Here is a 17478-nt window from a genome sequence, read left to right as displayed (position 1 = left end):
TGTGCTACAGTCTTCATCTGTCCACACACTCCCTCGCATGGTGAGCAGCAGTCAGTCATGGTTTTCTTTATTTCTTTTTTTCTTTCTTTAGTGTTATATCTGTGCACCACAGCTTTTGTAAAGCAGAGTTCTTTTAGATATTAAACAGGTAAAACTTTTGCAAACATTAATAAAATACTATACACAGGCCTTTATAGGGCATTTCAAGCGGTGTACCCACGCCCACCTCCACCCACTTTTCTTCTGTCCAGTGCCAGGATTTCATTTCGATTTCTGTCTTATCATCATGAGACTTTCCACCTAAAAACATGTGCCCTTTCCTAATTACTTTCCCTCTCCTCTGGGTTCCAGCCTTAACCAGTTTCACTTGTATTCCTTCCCAGCATGATTTGAGCTGGTTTTAATGAATTTTTTAGTGCCCTTTGTTCTCATTAAGAGTTTGCAGATTCATGATTAGGACTACCTTCTTAAAATCTCCCAGTTGGGTGTCTCTATCCTCAGTAAGAAACTCAAAGTGCTACCTTTCTCCCAGCACTAAATTAAAACATCACACTCGGGCCTTCAACAGTCAGATTATTTTTTAAAAGCCTGAGCTGTTTTCATATGGCTCATCTTTTCAAGCACTCTTATAACTTTCCCTTTGTAGTAAGTTCGATAATGGAAGGAAGGAAGAGGACACGGGGGTCGGCTGGACGGTTGATACTTTCTTTATTTATAACTCAAAACTTGTAATAAACTTCACAACACACACTGCGGTGTGGATTCTCATAGACGCTCGATTACTTCCGGGTCGGCACTTCCGGCTTCCGGTAACTCAGTCTCTGTGCGCTCGTATCAACCGTCCGATCTCTCTCTCTCTTTGATCTCCGGTTCCACCGAGGTTTTATTCCCTCTCCGCGCTCATTACTAGAACAAGAGACAGGTGTTATTAATCTGCTTCCAATCCACTCACTTACCGCTTGTCCCGCGGCTCTCTCTCCCGCTGCAGACCTCGCTGAACCACGCCCCCCTTGCCACATACCCCCACCGCCCGACTCAGGCCGGGGAGCCGTCCGGCCTGCAGCCCCCCCCCCCCCCATTTCTGGAGAGGAAATCGGCCACAGCCATCTGAGCACCCGGCCTGTGGACCACCTGGAACTTAAAAGGCTGAAGAGCTAGATACCAACGGGTGATCCGCGCGTTGGTATCCTTCATGCGGTGGAGCCATTGGAGAGGAGCGTGGTCCGAACAGAGGGTGAACTCCCGCCCCAGAAGGTAGTAGCGGAGGGTGAGAACGGCCCACCTGATGGCAAGGCACTCCTTTTCGATGGTGCTGTACTTAGCCTCTCTCTTCGAGAGCTTACGGCTAATGTACAGCACCGGCCGCTCTCCCCCCTCCACCTCCTGGGCCAGGACTGCGCCCAGCCCCCTGTCCGACGCGTCAGTCTGCAACAGAAAAGGGAGAGAAAAGTCAGGGGAGTGTAAAAGCGGCCCGCCACATAGAGCAGCCTTAACTCGGGTGAAGGCCTGCTGGCACGGCTCCGTCCATTGGACCGTATCTGGTAGCCCCTTTTTAGTAAGGTCAGTCAGAGGGCTGGTGAGGTCCGAATAATTTGGTATAAACCGTCTATAATATCCCGCCAGCCCCAAGAACTGCCTTACCTCCTTTTTGGTCTTGGGTCTCGGACAGGTTGCAATTGCGGCGGTCTTATCAATTTGGGGACGCACCTGCCCATGACCCAAGTGGAAGCCCAGATACCTTACCTCCACCCGCCCAATTGCACACTTCTTCGGATTGGCCGTGAGCCCCGCTCCCCTCAGCGACCTCAGGACCGCCCTGACATGCTGCATATGCCGCTGCCAATCGTGACTGTAAATCACGATATCGTCCAGGTAGGCAGCAGCATATGCGGCATGGGGCCGTAAAATCCGGTCCATGAGGCGCTGAAAGGTAGCGGGTGCCCCAAACAAACCGAAGGGAAGCGTGACGAATTGGTGCAATCCAAACGGCGTGGTGAAAGCTGTCTTTTCTTTGGACAATGGAGACAAGGGGATCTGCCAATAGCCCTTCGTTAAGTCCAATGTCAAATAAAATCGAGCCGTGCCTAGCCGATCAAGCAACTCGTCAACCCGCGGCATTGGATACGCGTCGAATTTCGACACTGCGTTCACCTTGCGGTAGTCCACACAGAACCTGACCGAGCCGTCGGTCTTAGGGACTAAAACGATCGGGCTCGCCCAGTCACTGTTGGACTCCTCTATTACTCCCATATCGAGCATTGCCCCTAATTCTTCCTGAACTACCTTTTTCTTGTGTTCAGGTAAGCGATACGGCCGGCTGCGAACTACCACGCCCGGCTCGGTCTCGATATGGTGCTGAATTAAGTTGGTACGTCCCGGTAGGGGCGAAAACACGTCGGCGAACTCCGCCTGTAGCTTTGAGAGATCAGTGAGTTGGGACGGCGAGAGGTGATCTCCCCCAGGGGCCAGTGCGACCGATTGTGCTTTGATGCTCGCCTCTGGCCCGAGATCATCCTCTCCCCCGATCACCGTCGCCAACAACACTGATTCCACCTCATTCCATTTCTTAAGGAGATTGAGGTGGTATATTTGACGTGCCCCGTTCCTATCGGAGCGTATCACTTCATAATCGAGGTCTCCAACCTGTCGTGCGACCTCAAACGGCCCCTGCCACTTCGACATTAATTTAGAGCTCGATGTAGGGAGTAATACGAGCACTTTCTCTCCCGGTGTGAATTTGCGTAGTCTCGTACCCCTGTTATACGACCGGCTTTGGCGGTCCTGGGCTTGCAACAAATTCTCCCTAGATAGCCGCCCCAAGGTGTGGAGTTTTGTTCGCAAGTCCAGCACATATTGAATTTCGTTCTTGGCCAAAGAAGGTCCCTCCTCCCAAGTTTCTCGTAGGACATCCAGCACCCCCCGGGGCTGTCGTCCGTACAGAAGCTCGAAGGGGGAAAACCCCGTGGAGGCTTGCGGGACCTCTCGCACAGCGAATAAGAGGGGTTCTAACCACCGATCCCAATTTTTGGCGTCTTCCTGTACGAATTTACGGATCATGGATTTAAGAGTGCGATTAAATCGTTCGACCAAGCCGTCTGTTTGTGGGTGATAGACGCTTGTTCGAATGGATTTAATGCCCAATAATCCGTACAATTCGCTTAACGTGCGTGACATAAACGCCGTGCCTTGATCAGTGAGGATTTCCTTCGGAATCCCCACTCGGGAGATTAACCGAAACAGTGCGTCCGCAACACTCTTCGCAGAGATGTTGCGGAGAGCCACTGCTTCTGGATATCGTGTTGCGTAGTCCACGATAACTAGCGCAAAACGATGTCCGCGTGCGGATCGCTCTAATGGCCCGATGAGGTCCATCGCAATTCTTTCGAAGGGGACCTGCATTAATGGTAGGGGGCACAATGGTGCTTTTGGAGCGGCCAGTGGGTTTACCAACTGACATTCCGGACAAGACGCGCACCACCTGCGCACATTGTCATGAATGCCTGGCCAAAAAAATCGGGTCATTAAACGATTCAGTGTGGCCGCCTGTCCCAGGTGGCCCGCCATCGGGTTAGAGTGAGCCGCCTGGAAAAGCATTTCCCGGCGGCTCTTCGGTACTAACAACTGGGTTGTATCCACTTTTGTTTGAGCGTCTTGGGTCACTCGGTACAACCTATCCTTAATTATGGCAAAATAAGGATACGTGACGGGCAAGGCGGGTTGGAGGGACTGACCGTCGATAGTGCGGACCTGTTGGAAAGCATGTTTTAGAGTCTCATCTTGGGACTGCTCCAGAGGGAAGTCATCGCGGTCCGAGAGAATCAGTCTCTCGACCCCGCTCGCTTCCTCTGAAGCGGTTCCCGAGGGCCCCGCATCAGTCTCGCCAACCTGCACTCGCACCGCCCCGTTCCTAGCCTTGTTCTCCCAAGCGGCATCCGCGCATAACGACCCCAATAATGCCGGAAAGGCGGGCCAATTTGTCCCCAGAATTAGCGGATGCCGGAGGTGGGGACTAACCGCCACCTCAACACTATGATTTTCTCCCCTAAACTGTATCGTGACTGGGACAACCGGATATTCCACCACATCCCCGTGCACACACCGCACCTTAACCATGCGGCTTGTATCCAATGCCCCCGGTTGCATCAGGCTTTGATGGATCGAGGTTTGGTTACAGCCGGAATCCACCAAGGCCTGATATGTACCCCCCTTGATACTCACAGGAATTTGGTACTCTCCTGCTTGATCAGGGGTGGTCCGCTGGAAGTCCGGGACCCGGATCATTGTCCCGATGTCCATCATCGGACATCGGTCCACAAAATGGTCCGGGTCGCCGCACCGCCAGCAGGCCAGCCCAGGCCTGCCCGCCGCCCCTGCGGCGGGGAGTGGATTGGAAAATGAGCGCGGAGGGGGGGTGGAACCGGAACCGTTATCCCCGCCCGACCCCAGCAGCCCCGCCCCCCTGGGCGGGGCCCTCGAACTCCCGTATTGCCCTGGGCCCATTCCACCCCGTCCTCTGGGGGGAATACGAGGGGGCCCTGGAGGGCGGGACCTAGGGAGAGGGACAGGGCGAGAAGGAGAGACAGAGGGGGGAGAGAGAGAGGGATAAGTTAGTAGGGGCTCGCCGACCCCCGGGCACGCCACCAGATGGTCCTCCGCCAGGTTGATGGCCGTCGTCAGCGACGTGGGCCGGTGGCACTGGACCCACTCGGCGGTCTTCCTGGGGAGCCGAGCGATGAACTGCTCCAGTACCACCAGATCGACGATGTGGTCCACGTCGCTTCCACCGGCCAATAGCCATTTGCGGCACTCGTCCCGGAGCTGTTGGGCCATCGCGAAGGGCCGACCGGCCTCACCCCACGCCAGCGAGCGGAACCGCTGTCGATGCTGCTCGGGGGTCCGGCCGACCCGCTGGATGATGGCCCTCTTTAGGTCTTCATAATCCAGGAGGTTCGCCACCGGCAGTTGTTGAGCGGCCGCCTGGGCTTCTCCCGTGAGCAGTGGTATGAGGCGCACCGGCCACTGTGCCCGGGGCCACCCGCAGGCCTCCGCTGCCTTCTGGAACAGTTCGATGAAGGCCTCGGGATCGTCCTGTGGCCCCATCTTATGTAGGGGCACGTGGACCGGTGCGCTGGCGAGCCCGGCGGCTTCGGTGCGAACCTCCCGGGCTGTCCAGCTCCGGAACCTCTCGCGGTCCTCTTGCTGGCCGCGGACGATGGCCTCGAAACGGCGCTCCTGGTCCGCCCGCAGGTCCAGCATGGACTGATGTTGTTCCTGGTGGAGGGCCGCGAGAGCGGTGATGATGTCCGCAAACGGCGTGGCGGAGGGCGTTGGTGTTGTCATGGCGGCGGCGCGGTCCTACTTCCTTCCCGGGTTTCGGCACCACTGTAGTAAGTTCGATAATGGAAGGAAGGAAGAGGACACGGGGGTCGGCTGGACGGTTGATACTTTCTTTATTTATAACTCAAAACTTGTAATAAACTTCACAACACACACTGCGGTGTGGATTCTCATAGACGCTCGATTACTTCCGGGTCGGCACTTCCGGCTTCCGGTAACTCAGTCTCTGTGCGCTCGTATCAACCGTCCGATCTCTCTCTCTCTTTGATCTCCGGTTCCACCGAGGTTTTATTCCCTCTCCGCGCTCATTACTAGAACAAGAGACAGGTGTTATTAATCTGCTTCCAATCCACTCACTTACCGCTTGTCCCGCGGCTCTCTCTCCCGCTGCAGACCTCGCTGAACCACGCCCCCCTTGCCACACCCTTATAATTGGAAAACAGAAAATATATGTTGATTTCCAGTTTAGAGTATACTGTGATATTTGCACTATTAATTAAAAACATAAAATGTACAATTCTATATTATAATTATATTGTAAATATATACCATTTTTATAGTTGTTTTTTTATGTGCCATTTGTACGTTGATGATCCAGAAAAGTTCAAGTATTTTTTTTTTTTTCTGTGGGGCTTTTAAAAGAACCGGTGGTGTGTGTTTTGAGGTGGGACTATCTGTCCTGACCAATGACAGGACAGGGGTGTGTTTTGGGGTGGGACTATCTGTCCTGACCAATGACAGGACAGGGGTGTGTTTTGGGGTGGGACTATCTGTCCTGACCAATGGCAGGGTAGGGGTGTGTTTTGGGGTGGGACTATCTGTCCTGACCAATGGCAGGGTAGGGGTGTGTTTTGGGGTGGGACTATCTGTCCTGACCAATGGCAGGGTAGGGGTGTGTTTTGGGGTGGGACTATCTGTCCTGACCAATGGCAGGGTAGGGGTGTGTTTTTGGGTGGGACTATCTGTCCTGACCAATGGCAGGATAGGGGTTTGTTTTGGGGTGGGACTTTCTGTCTTGACCAATGGCAGGATGGGGATGTGTTTGGGGGTGGGACTAACTGTCCTGACCAATGGCAGGATAGGGATGTGTTTGGGGGTGGGACTATCTGTCCTGACCAATGGCAGGATAGGGATGTGTTTGGGGGTGGGACTATCTGTCCTGACCAATGGCAGGATAGGGGTGTGTTTTGGGGTTGGACTATCTGTCTTGACCAATGGCAGGATAGGGTGTGTTTGGGGGTGGGACTATCTGTCCTGACCAATGGCAGGACAGGGATGTGTTTGGGGGTGGGACTATCTGTCTTGACCAATGGCAGGATGGGGATGTGTTTGGAGGTGGGACTATCTGTCCTGACCAATGGCAGGGTAGGGGTGTGTTTTGGGGTGGGACTATCTGTCCTGACCAATGGCAGGGTAGGGGTGTGTTTTGGGGTGGGACTATCTGTCCTGACCAATGGCAGGGTAGGGGTGTGTTTTTGGCTGGGACTATCTGTCCTGACCAATGGCAGGGTAGGGGTGTGTTTTTGGGTGGGACTATCTGTCCTGACCAATGACAGGACAGGGGTGTGTTTTGGGGTGGGACTATCTGTCCTGACCAATGACAGGACAGGGGTGTGTTTTGGGGTGGGACTATCTGTCCTGACCAATGGCAGGGTAGGGGTGTGTTTTGGGGTGGGACTATCTGTCCTGACCAATGGCAGGGTAGGGGTGTGTTTTGGGGTGGGACTATCTGTCCTGACCAATGGCAGGGTAGGGGTGTGTTTTTGGGTGGGACTATCTGTCCTGACCAATGGCAGGATAGGGGTTTGTTTTGGGGTGGGACTTTCTGTCTTGACCAATGGCAGGATGGGGATGTGTTTGGGGGTGGGACTAACTGTCCTGACCAATGGCAGGATAGGGATGTGTTTGGGGGTGGGACTATCTGTCCTGACCAATGGCAGGATAGGGATGTGTTTGGGGGTGGGACTATCTGTCCTGACCAATGGCAGGATAGGGGTGTGTTTTGGGGTTGGACTATCTGTCTTGACCAATGGCAGGATAGGGTGTGTTTGGGGGTGGGACTATCTGTCCTGACCAATGGCAGGACAGGGATGTGTTTGGGGGTGGGACTATCTGTCTTGACCAATGGCAGGATGGGGATGTGTTTGGAGGTGGGACTATCTGTCCTGACCAATGGCAGGGTAGGGGTGTGTTTTGGGGTGGGACTATCTGTCCTGACCAATGGCAGGGTAGGGGTGTGTTTTGGGGTGGGACTATCTGTCCTGACCAATGGCAGGGTAGGGGTGTGTTTTTGGGTGGGACTATCTGTCCTGACCAATGGCAGGGTAGGGGTGTGTTTTTGGGTGGGACTATCTGTCCTGACCAATGACAGGACAGGGGTGTGTTTTGGGGTGGGACTATCTGTCCTGACCAATGACAGGACAGGGGTGTGTTTTGGGGTGGGACTATCTGTCCTGACCAATGGCAGGGTAGGGGTGTGTTTTGGGGTGGGACTATCTGTCCTGACCAATGGCAGGGTAGGGGTGTGTTTTGGGGTGGGACTATCTGTCCTGACCAATGGCAGGGTAGGGGTGTGTTTTTGGGTGGGACTATCTGTCCTGACCAATGGCAGGATAGGGGTTTGTTTTGGGGTGGGACTTTCTGTCTTGACCAATGGCAGGATGGGGATGTGTTTGGGGGTGGGACTAACTGTCCTGACCAATGGCAGGATAGGGATGTGTTTGGGGGTGGGACTATCTGTCCTGACCAATGGCAGGATAGGGATGTGTTTGGGGGTGGGACTATCTGTCCTGACCAATGGCAGGATAGGGATGTGTTTGGGGGTGGGACTATCTGTCCTGACCAATGGCAGGATAGGGGTGTGTTTTGGGGTTGGACTATCTGTCTTGACCAATGGCAGGATAGGGTGTGTTTGGGGGTGGGACTATCTGTCCTGACCAATGGCAGGACAGGGATGTGTTTGGGGGTGGGACTATCTGTCTTGACCAATGGCAGGATGGGGATGTGTTTGGAGGTGGGACTATCTGTCCTGACCAATGGCAGGGTAGGGGTGTGTTTTGGGGTGGGACTATCTGTCCTGACCAATGGCAGGGTAGGGGTGTGTTTTGGGGTGGGACTATCTGTCCTGACCAATGGCAGGGTAGGGGTGTGTTTTTGGGTGGGACTATCTGTCCTGACCAACGGCAGGGTAGGGGTGTGTTTTGGGGTGGGACTATCTGTCCTGACCAATGGCAGGGTAGGGGTGTGTTTTGGGTGGGACTATCTGTCCTGACCAATGGCAGGGTAGGGGTGTGTTTTGGGTGGGACTATCTGTCCTGACCAATGGCAGGGTAGGGGTGTGTTTTGGGGTGGGACTATCTGTCCTGACCAATGGCAGGGTAGGGGGTGTGTTTTGGGGTGGGACTATCTGTCCTTACCAATGGCAGGGTAGTGGTGTATTTTGGGTAGGACTATCTGTCCTGACCAATGGCAGGGTAGGGGGTGTGTTTTGGGGTGGGACTATCTGTCCTGACCAATGGCAGGGTAGGAGTGTGTTTTGGGGTGGGACTATCTGTCCTGACCAATGGCAGGGTAGGGGTGTGTTTTGGGGTGGGACTATCTGTCCTGACCAATGGCAGGGTAGGGGGTGTGTTTTGGGGTGGGACTATCTGTCCTGACCAATGGCAGGGTAGGGGTGTGTTTTGGGGTGGGACTATCTGTCCTGACCAATGGCAGGGTAGGGGGTGTGTTTTGGGGTGGGACTATCTGTCCTGACCAATGGCAGGGTAGGGGTGTGTTTTGGGTGGGACTATCTGTCCTGACCAATGGCAGGGTAGGGGGTGTGTTTTGGGTGGGACTATCTGTCCTGACCAATGGCAGTGTGTTTGAGAACACAGCTCTTTGACAGCAGGTGTTATTTTTGTAGTTCTGTTTAGTGGTTTACAAGGTACAAGCTAAAAATACTAGCTCAACATTCTGCCATTTTAAATTAAGTAATTCACCTTTTTTATTATTATTATGATTAATTATGTGTGAAATAGTCTCTTAATTATATTAATTGACAACTGGATATCTCATTATCGTGCCTCAAATTGAATATCAACTTAATGTGTATCCCTTTAGTTTAAAGTTGCTTATTTAAATGGAAAAAAACAAAACATACTTGCTGCAAAAGTTTATTTATCATGTTCCAGCTATTTTAATGTTTTAGCTTTCTGAGTCTGCCATTTTGTATTTAGATAGCTTTTCAAGACTTTCAGTTGTATTGTGTCCTTATACTCTATGATTATGGACAGCAACAGTCACTATTTTCTTATATGCAGAATTGTCTGATTGTCATTTTGAATTATTTATATTATTCACTTCTCATTGGACAGATATTCCCACCTGAGCATCTCATAAAACTTGCATATTGTGTCTGTAATTTTGCACAGCTTGATATTATTGCTGAAATCGATGTATGTCTGTTTATTGTCGACCCATGATTAAAGAAGTTACATGGCCTTAAGTTTATTCTCAGGAGACTTTTCTGTATGCAATATATATTTTTAGGTAGGGAAAGTTAACTTATTATATATATATATATATATATATATATATATATATATATATATATATATATATATATATATATATATATATATATATATATATATATATATATATATATAATATAGAATTTTATAAGCTAAAATATAGAGAAGGTTGTGGTAAGGTATTAATTTTGGTTGCATTTACATTTATATGTTATATAATTTGTATTATTATGCACCAAAACATTTTAATTCATAGGGGTTATAGTCTAAATTGTTACCCAAAATTAATTTCAGAAACGTTAAAACCGCATGTATCATTTTCATTAAAATTACTGGCCCCTAAGTTTATTGCACATTTCAATTTAGCTGCACCGGCTCCGTGGGGAACTGAACCTTTTATCAGATGTGACTTTGACAAGCTATAACGTGCAGCTATTAATATTTCAATATGCGAGTATCTATTGAAGCGTGAGCTTCAAGTTTGACAAGAGAAACAACTTTTTTACATTTTTATTAGATGTGGGGAGGAAATCCCCCGATGTTCAGACGCATTTCTGCAGAATGTGCTCGAGTGTGCCTTCCAGCACACCCAAGAGGATGTATTTGGGAATAGTTTTTGAGGTTTTTGCCAGATTTAATTTGGCCTAGAAAACCTTCGCTTGAATATACATCTGTGAAATCCGACATATCATGTTCTTGGTTACAAATATTAGAGGATATTGTTATTATTAAGCAAAGGAAATGGCTATTTTCTTTATTGAAGGCAGGCAGCGGGGTTATTTAGTACTGGAGACATACTGTTTGTCTAACATATATGACAGAGTATTCCACTTTCAGTCCCTTTTCATTTCTATATTAACATAAATCACATATTTGTAAGCCTCTGGCTTTTTTTTTTTCCTGTTTAAGCCCTAATTATTTATACAGTGCTCTGTATATTCAGAGATAATATAATTCTCTCATCCAAGTCCACTTTTAAATCGGATACGACAGTAAGGTTTAAAAAGAGATTTAGATTACATAATGTTGCCTGGTACAATTTCCTGAAAGCTTGCTCATTTATGCTCTTGTAAACAGCGTTGCTTTCTGTGTATTTCCCTTGTGTGCTCTCTATGTACTTATTCTATATCCTCCTTTCCTACATTTATTTGTACTTTTCTTTGACATACTGTTTTTTTATATATATATATCATATCCTTCAGTATCCACACATGTATGTAAGCAGTCCCAGAATATTTTAACCTTGATCTAACTTAAGATACATGGAGAAATATTGAGTCAGACCTTTAATAAATGCAGAGTTCGTGCTGTTTTTTTTTTTCCTTCTTCTTTCCATTGCATACTTATTATTTTCTCACATTGCTTTGAAACTAAACTATATCTAGTTTAACCCATCTTCTCTCTTGTTTTATCTCTATATTCTTGTTTAAATTCAAACTGTATTTTCTAACTTTTCCTCAAGTCTAGAGTGCTTCAGCAGATCTCATTTAGATTTACAGTCATTCCTTGTGCGCTGCTTTATTCTGTTGTTCTTTTCTTTCAAATTTTCACCACAAGTAGATAAACTTTTAACACAGTTTCAAATGTATCCTATCCACTTTGACTTCATTTACATCCTCAATGTATTTAGATGCCACATCATTGCAGCAGAATCTATTGGGAAATGTGTTTTTAATCTGGGACTTTTAATAGTTTTCTCTGATTTGAAATCTCTATTTGAAGGGGCGTGTCTTCTGAGCTCGGTGATTTCTGTACTCTCACAAATGCCTTCATCATAACTTACAGTGAATGATGTAAATAATGGGAGTTCTGGCTAGCCTAAGCATTATTGATCCTAGCATATAAGCATCCTTTCGAAGGTAATGTTAGTTTTAGTGTTTTTAGTCCAGTGATGCTGTATTGCTCTTCTCTCCTCGTCATCTCACTAACACTCCAGTGGGCGGGGCCTAAGTTGCAATGATTAAGTCGGTGTTGTTTTTTTCTTCAGAAGCGGTCCGTCACATATCTTTTATTGGCATGAATGCAGCAACCCGATTTCTGCACTCCGATGAATGCTTTAATCATAGCTAACAGTGCAAACATGAAGTAAATAAGAGATCTGTTGGTGAGAGTCCAGAACTCTTTAATCTCACTCTGTTTGATTGACAACTCCAGAGATTGTAAAGGGAGCGCTCTTTGATCGCTTTCAATAATTTAATCACAGTTTAAATAGCACATTGTTTTCATCCTACTAAAAGAAACAATGTGAGTTTGAGTATTTAGTCACTGGTTTGACTTACCGACACATGAATGTACATTACAGGGTTGCCAACTCTCACACATTTGGCGTGAAACGCTTTCAGGCTCTGTGTCACCCTCTCACGCTGCCCAGCTTCATCTCACGCCAAATTGCCGAACCTGCTTTTGATATTAAACAAAGCTAGGCCTATTGCTTTTTTTATAATTATCATGGTTTTAATGCGAAATTCAAACAATGAATAGCATTTTGACGCTAATGTTAAAGCCAGAGGCGTTGAAAAGCGCAGTGGCAACATGCTCTCATCTCCCGGCGGCGCGCGCAGTCATGTAGTCATTGGAGCGCTCAATACCTCTAGTGCGCTGTCAATGCATTTGAATGGCTTCAGCAGATACACAACAGCTTCACTATACCAATGTTTGCAGCAAGTTTTGTTAAACAGTATAGCTTGTGCATTGATTATTAAGTCAGCCATATTTACAGGATCGTTTTATTATGGAGAGTGATAGAGATGCAACATTGTTAACATTCATTTTATTCTTGTATTTAGCCCTCAGGTATTCCTTACTAATGTTATTTTTAGTCCTGTATACGGCATTTCAGAATGTTTGTAAACAATCGGCACCAAGATACTTCCGGGTGGCAGAACGCGAGCGGCTTCTACTGACAAACTGAAGAGATCAGCCGGCGACTGTAAACAGTTACAGAGTTAAGAACATTGTCGTTGATTAAAGTTGAAACTATGATGAAAACGTGTTGTGTTTGGGGTTGCGCCGTCAGATATACAGCAAAAGGTGTAGGATTGTATCGATTTCCTTCAGAAAAAAGTAAATATATCCAGCTAAACCTGTGGGTGAGGAGGCTAAAGCGAATGGACGTTGTCAAAAGTGGCGCTACAGAGAAGTATTCTCAAAACGGTCCATCTACAAAATCATAGCAGAGCATAATTATCTTCAGCTGGGGAAATTCAAGACTAATATTAGTAAACTTTAGATCTCTTTTAGCCGGCTAAAACAGGTGAATTTAAACAATGGCTAAGTAGCTAAACGCATCTCGTTGTCATGTGAGGGACCTGTTCATGTTGGACAGACATTTTAATTGCATTTTGTCTCTGTAAAGAGGCACAAAGACACCTGGGCATTAACTGTAATAACTTCGAGTTGTAAGCACCAATTCGACTGTACTCACAAAGATATAACAATCAAGATAAACGTAAAAATTCACCGGAGTTGTCCGTTCTTTGCGATCCCATCTTTCAAACTTTAGTTAGTGTGTAATGTTGCTGTTAGAGAATAAATAATACCTGTAAAATTATAAAGCTCAAAGTTCAATGCCAAGCGAGATATTTTATTTAACAGAAGTTCCCTTTCACAGCCGACAGCGAGCGGCCGGTTTGGACTACACCGCTGCACTTCCTGCTGTGATGACGTCACTAGAACCGTTTGTTGACTAAAGCTCCGCCCACAAGAACACGCAAAATAGGGGGCGTGGTCTCGTTGCTCTCTCACGTGGAGAAGAGCGCACGTTTAGCGCGTGCATCGCCCCGTTATGGTAAGAGGCGGGACCTTTCTGGGCAAAGTGCACTAAGCTGCTGTCCAATCACAACACGGGAAGCGCTGCCCAATCAGAACTCGTTACGTGTTTCTGAAGGAGGGACTTCATAGAACAAGGAAATCATCAGGCCGTTTATAGGACAGAGGAAACAGTGCTGTACAGATAAGTCAATTGTGTGAAAAATACTGTGTTTTTTTACACGCGAAACATGAACTCATGTTATATTAAACACTGTAAACATAATCAAAGCTTCGAAAACACGCGAAGAACGGGACATTTAAATGAGGGATTTATGTAATTGACAGATGACCCTTCAAACTAAGAGGGGATTGTGTTCTTTTTCTTCTCCTATCTAGGCAGAAAAACTTTGCCCGTGGCATCGAGCAGCAGCTTCCGGATGGCATGGTGGTGGCGTCTGTGCCGAATGAATCCCAGTGTCATGAGGAGCTGTCTGACCCGGTGCCTGATCCGGAGTACCTCACTGGTAAGAACTTCTACATTTATGATTAATCACTCAAATTAGTGACTACAAATTAGTGTTTTCTCTTTTCTCAGTCTAGAAGGCACCCAATTCAAAAATCATTTCTACTACATGAATGACCCAGTTTAAATAAAAAGCTTAATGCTAAATCACTGAAGTAACCCTTTAATCAATATATCACCAATATAAAAATGCCATGATATGTATCGCTATCGATATAGAGTTGTTTTATCCAAGGCTCAGCTTTACTGTATTTATAAGGTATAATTCACTCAAAAATGTAAACTGTCCTCATGCGCTCACACTCATGTCGTTTAACTTCCAAACACAAATTAAGATATTCTTTATAAATCCTGAGAGATTTCTGTCCCTCCTCTAAAACTTAAAAAGATCAAAAAAGTAATAAAGGCATCGTTAAAATAATCTGAATCAATCGAGTGCCTAATCCAAATCCAAGTCTTCTGAAAGGACACGAGCGATGGTTTATGATGAACAGATTTACTGCGACACACACACTGTAGTAAACACGGACGCACAAAGGCTTGGGTGACGCACGGAAACAACATGAGAGTGAGTTAAAAATGTTAAATAAGCGAAACATTTACAGTTTGGGAATACAGCGCTGGCAACGTTGCTCGATCAGGTCTCTGCATCATCCGGATCAGATTCGGGCTCAAATTGATAAGGACCGACATTATCATGTCAATATTGCGCTCGGAGTTGATGCTCCAAATATGGCTAGGGGCGTGACATTTCCCTTAATGTATTCATTAGGGGTGTCAACAATAATCGATTCGGCGATGCGGGGCATGAACGATTCAGCATTGATGCGGCAAAGTGCCATAATCGATTATGTGCAATTCCCCTTTATTCCACAAGGTGGCAATGTCTGATAAGCGACGATGAAGTGACGTTTCACTCATAGTTACCTCTGACAGAAAACGAAACAATAATCTGCAAAACTTGAAATGGGTTAGTGATTTACTTCAGAGAGCAAGTACTAAACACAATCATATGTTAGTGTCACTGTCTCTTGATGATGGATGTGGTCAAGAAGCTGTCAGTGATCAAAATATTGATTTTGAAGACGTTGAAAATGAGTTTGGAGAATATGCTGGAGATCGCGAATATGAGGCAGATGCTGAATATACTGGTAAACGAGCTCTGACGAGGTCATATGATGATGATGGTATTAAACATCTGCTCAAACTGAATCCTTCCAAGCTCCAAAAGGTAACGAAATAGGTTTTATTTTATTCTTCTGTAGCTGTTACTCTAAAATCAGGAGTTTTATATATTATCACGACAGGTAGAGGTCTATCCATGTTAAATATAGATCCGGGTCGCTAACGACCTGAATATGTAAGAATGTTTGGTGAAACAGTCATGCATTTAAGGGTTAATTGCATTTTATTTAATTTTATTTAATTACATTTTTATTTTATTTAATAACTTTTATGTCAAAGATACAGGAGACACATAGCAGCCAATACAATCTGTTGTTTAATATCTGCTTCTATTGCATCATGACTGATGAAAAATTTGCTTTGTGTGCCGTAGAATTTTGATGCATCACAATGCATCGTAGAATCGAATTGAATCGAATCGTTACCTGGTGAATCGTAATCGAATCGAATCGTGAAGGCAGTGCCAATGCACACCCCTAGTATTCATGCCAATCACAAAGCCCTGGGTCACCGGCCAATCACAGCACAGCATGCTGTGGATCGCTGGCCAATCACAGCACAGCATGCTTTTCAGAACGATGAGCTTTGTTAAAATCGACGATTTTCAGAAATGTGTGGCATATACAAGAGCAACTAAAATTGTGTGTATGTGTAAAATAATGACTTTTTTCTTTTTAACTTAAAACCACGTAAACACATTGGATTATTAAAATACACTAAACAATGTTATTTTTATAACCTCCATATTAACCATTTTAAATAAAAATGAGTGATGCAGGTCATGGGACTAAATCAATTTTGATCACTTTTGCAAGCTGGGATAATGTGCAGGTTTAATGTTTACTAGTTTATATTGGGCTTTGATTATTGACCTTGCGTCCCAATTCACATACTATCCATATTAAATAGTATTCGAAAATATAATTAGTATGTTCCAAATCGTAGTATGTTGAAAAGAGTATTTCAAAGATTCACAGATGGTTTACTATTTCCGGTCCGAATTTGAAGTACGGATCGATGGACACTTTAACAGCTGATATTACCCACAACCCATTGAAACTTGCATACTCTTCTGCTACACACTCAAAAGTATATACCTTTTCTTCACAAAAAGAGTACATACTTTTAGGACGTAGTATAAGTAGGCGAATTGTACTTGACGAGAATGAAAATATGTGTTTTGATCACAAATATAAAAATTGTATATGAAAATGTGATAAAATATATTTATTCAGTGTGAGAAAGACATGAGTAGCACTGAATAAAATATACAGTTACTTCAACCGATCCTTTATTATTTAAGATGTTTTTCATTTCATTTTTGAGCTATATAAACAATTCTGCCACTTTCCCCAAGTGTTGACAAAGCTTTGAACACATGCTTATTAGTTTTACAGATTATAAATGTTTGTCTTGATTAAATAAGCCTCTTAATCTCGCCCTTGACCTTATAAATCCACAATAGTAACACTCGGATTTCCTGCTTAGCATGATCACAACAAAGCCATTCAGCGTTTCCAACGCTAAAACTTACTGAATAAATCAGAGAGCGCCGTTTGGGTCCAGGCTTCACTGCACTTCAGAATACAGCACAGCCTCTCATACCTAAATGTGTATTTAATTGTTTATTAAGAAAGAAAGATTATTCAAAATCAATCCTCTCTGTAATTGAGATCGAGGCGCTTCACATCCATCTTCAGTCTGTTTGTGTGTGTGTGTGTGTGTGTGTGTTTGTGTGCATGTGTTATAAGTGCTTGCAAACAGTTGACTGGTTGATCTTCTGCCAGATCAAGTGGATGATGAAGAGGCATAAAAACGGAGCGGGTATTAGTAAAATCATTTTTCAGGGGCTTCTGGATGCTGCTGACTCTGTCAGGACTCATTAGCTGACCAATCTAACTCCTTTCTGGACTCACCGCAGTACCAGTATTCTGCACAGCAGCTTTTTACCCTAAATCCTGCCACACCGAATGCTGCATCTTTCATCATACTCTCTCCCTCTGGCTTCGGCCACCCACATCACACTGACAAAGAATGAAGGATTAGAGTCCTTAAGGTCTGGTGTAAAATTAACAGAAGGAAAGGCCAAGCTAAATAGAAATCTCACGTGCTTGTTTACGTTTCGTCATTCGTTTCAGCATGTACTGTTTCTTTTCATGCATATCTTGT

General features: G+C 46.0%; 1 protein-coding gene across 3 annotated transcripts in view; it reads left to right on the top strand.

Moving 5' to 3' along the window:
- The window catches only part of astn1 (astrotactin 1), a 423229-nt gene that overhangs the window by 224164 nt on the left and 181587 nt on the right, over window positions 1–17478 (top strand). For all 3 annotated transcript variants that reach the window (XM_067453477.1, XM_067453479.1, XM_067453478.1), the window contains one exon: window positions 13998–14125. In XM_067453477.1, the coding sequence (XP_067309578.1) occupies window positions 13998–14125 (128 nt within the window). The remainder of the gene's footprint in view (window positions 1–13997; window positions 14126–17478) is intronic.

The sequence above is a fragment of the Pseudorasbora parva genome, chromosome 9, assembly GCF_024679245.1.
Source record: "Pseudorasbora parva isolate DD20220531a chromosome 9, ASM2467924v1, whole genome shotgun sequence".
Lineage (NCBI taxonomy): Eukaryota > Metazoa > Chordata > Actinopteri > Cypriniformes > Gobionidae > Pseudorasbora > Pseudorasbora parva.
The sequence above is the reverse complement of the archived record's forward strand: the minus strand, read 5'-3'. Positions and strand labels throughout refer to the sequence as shown.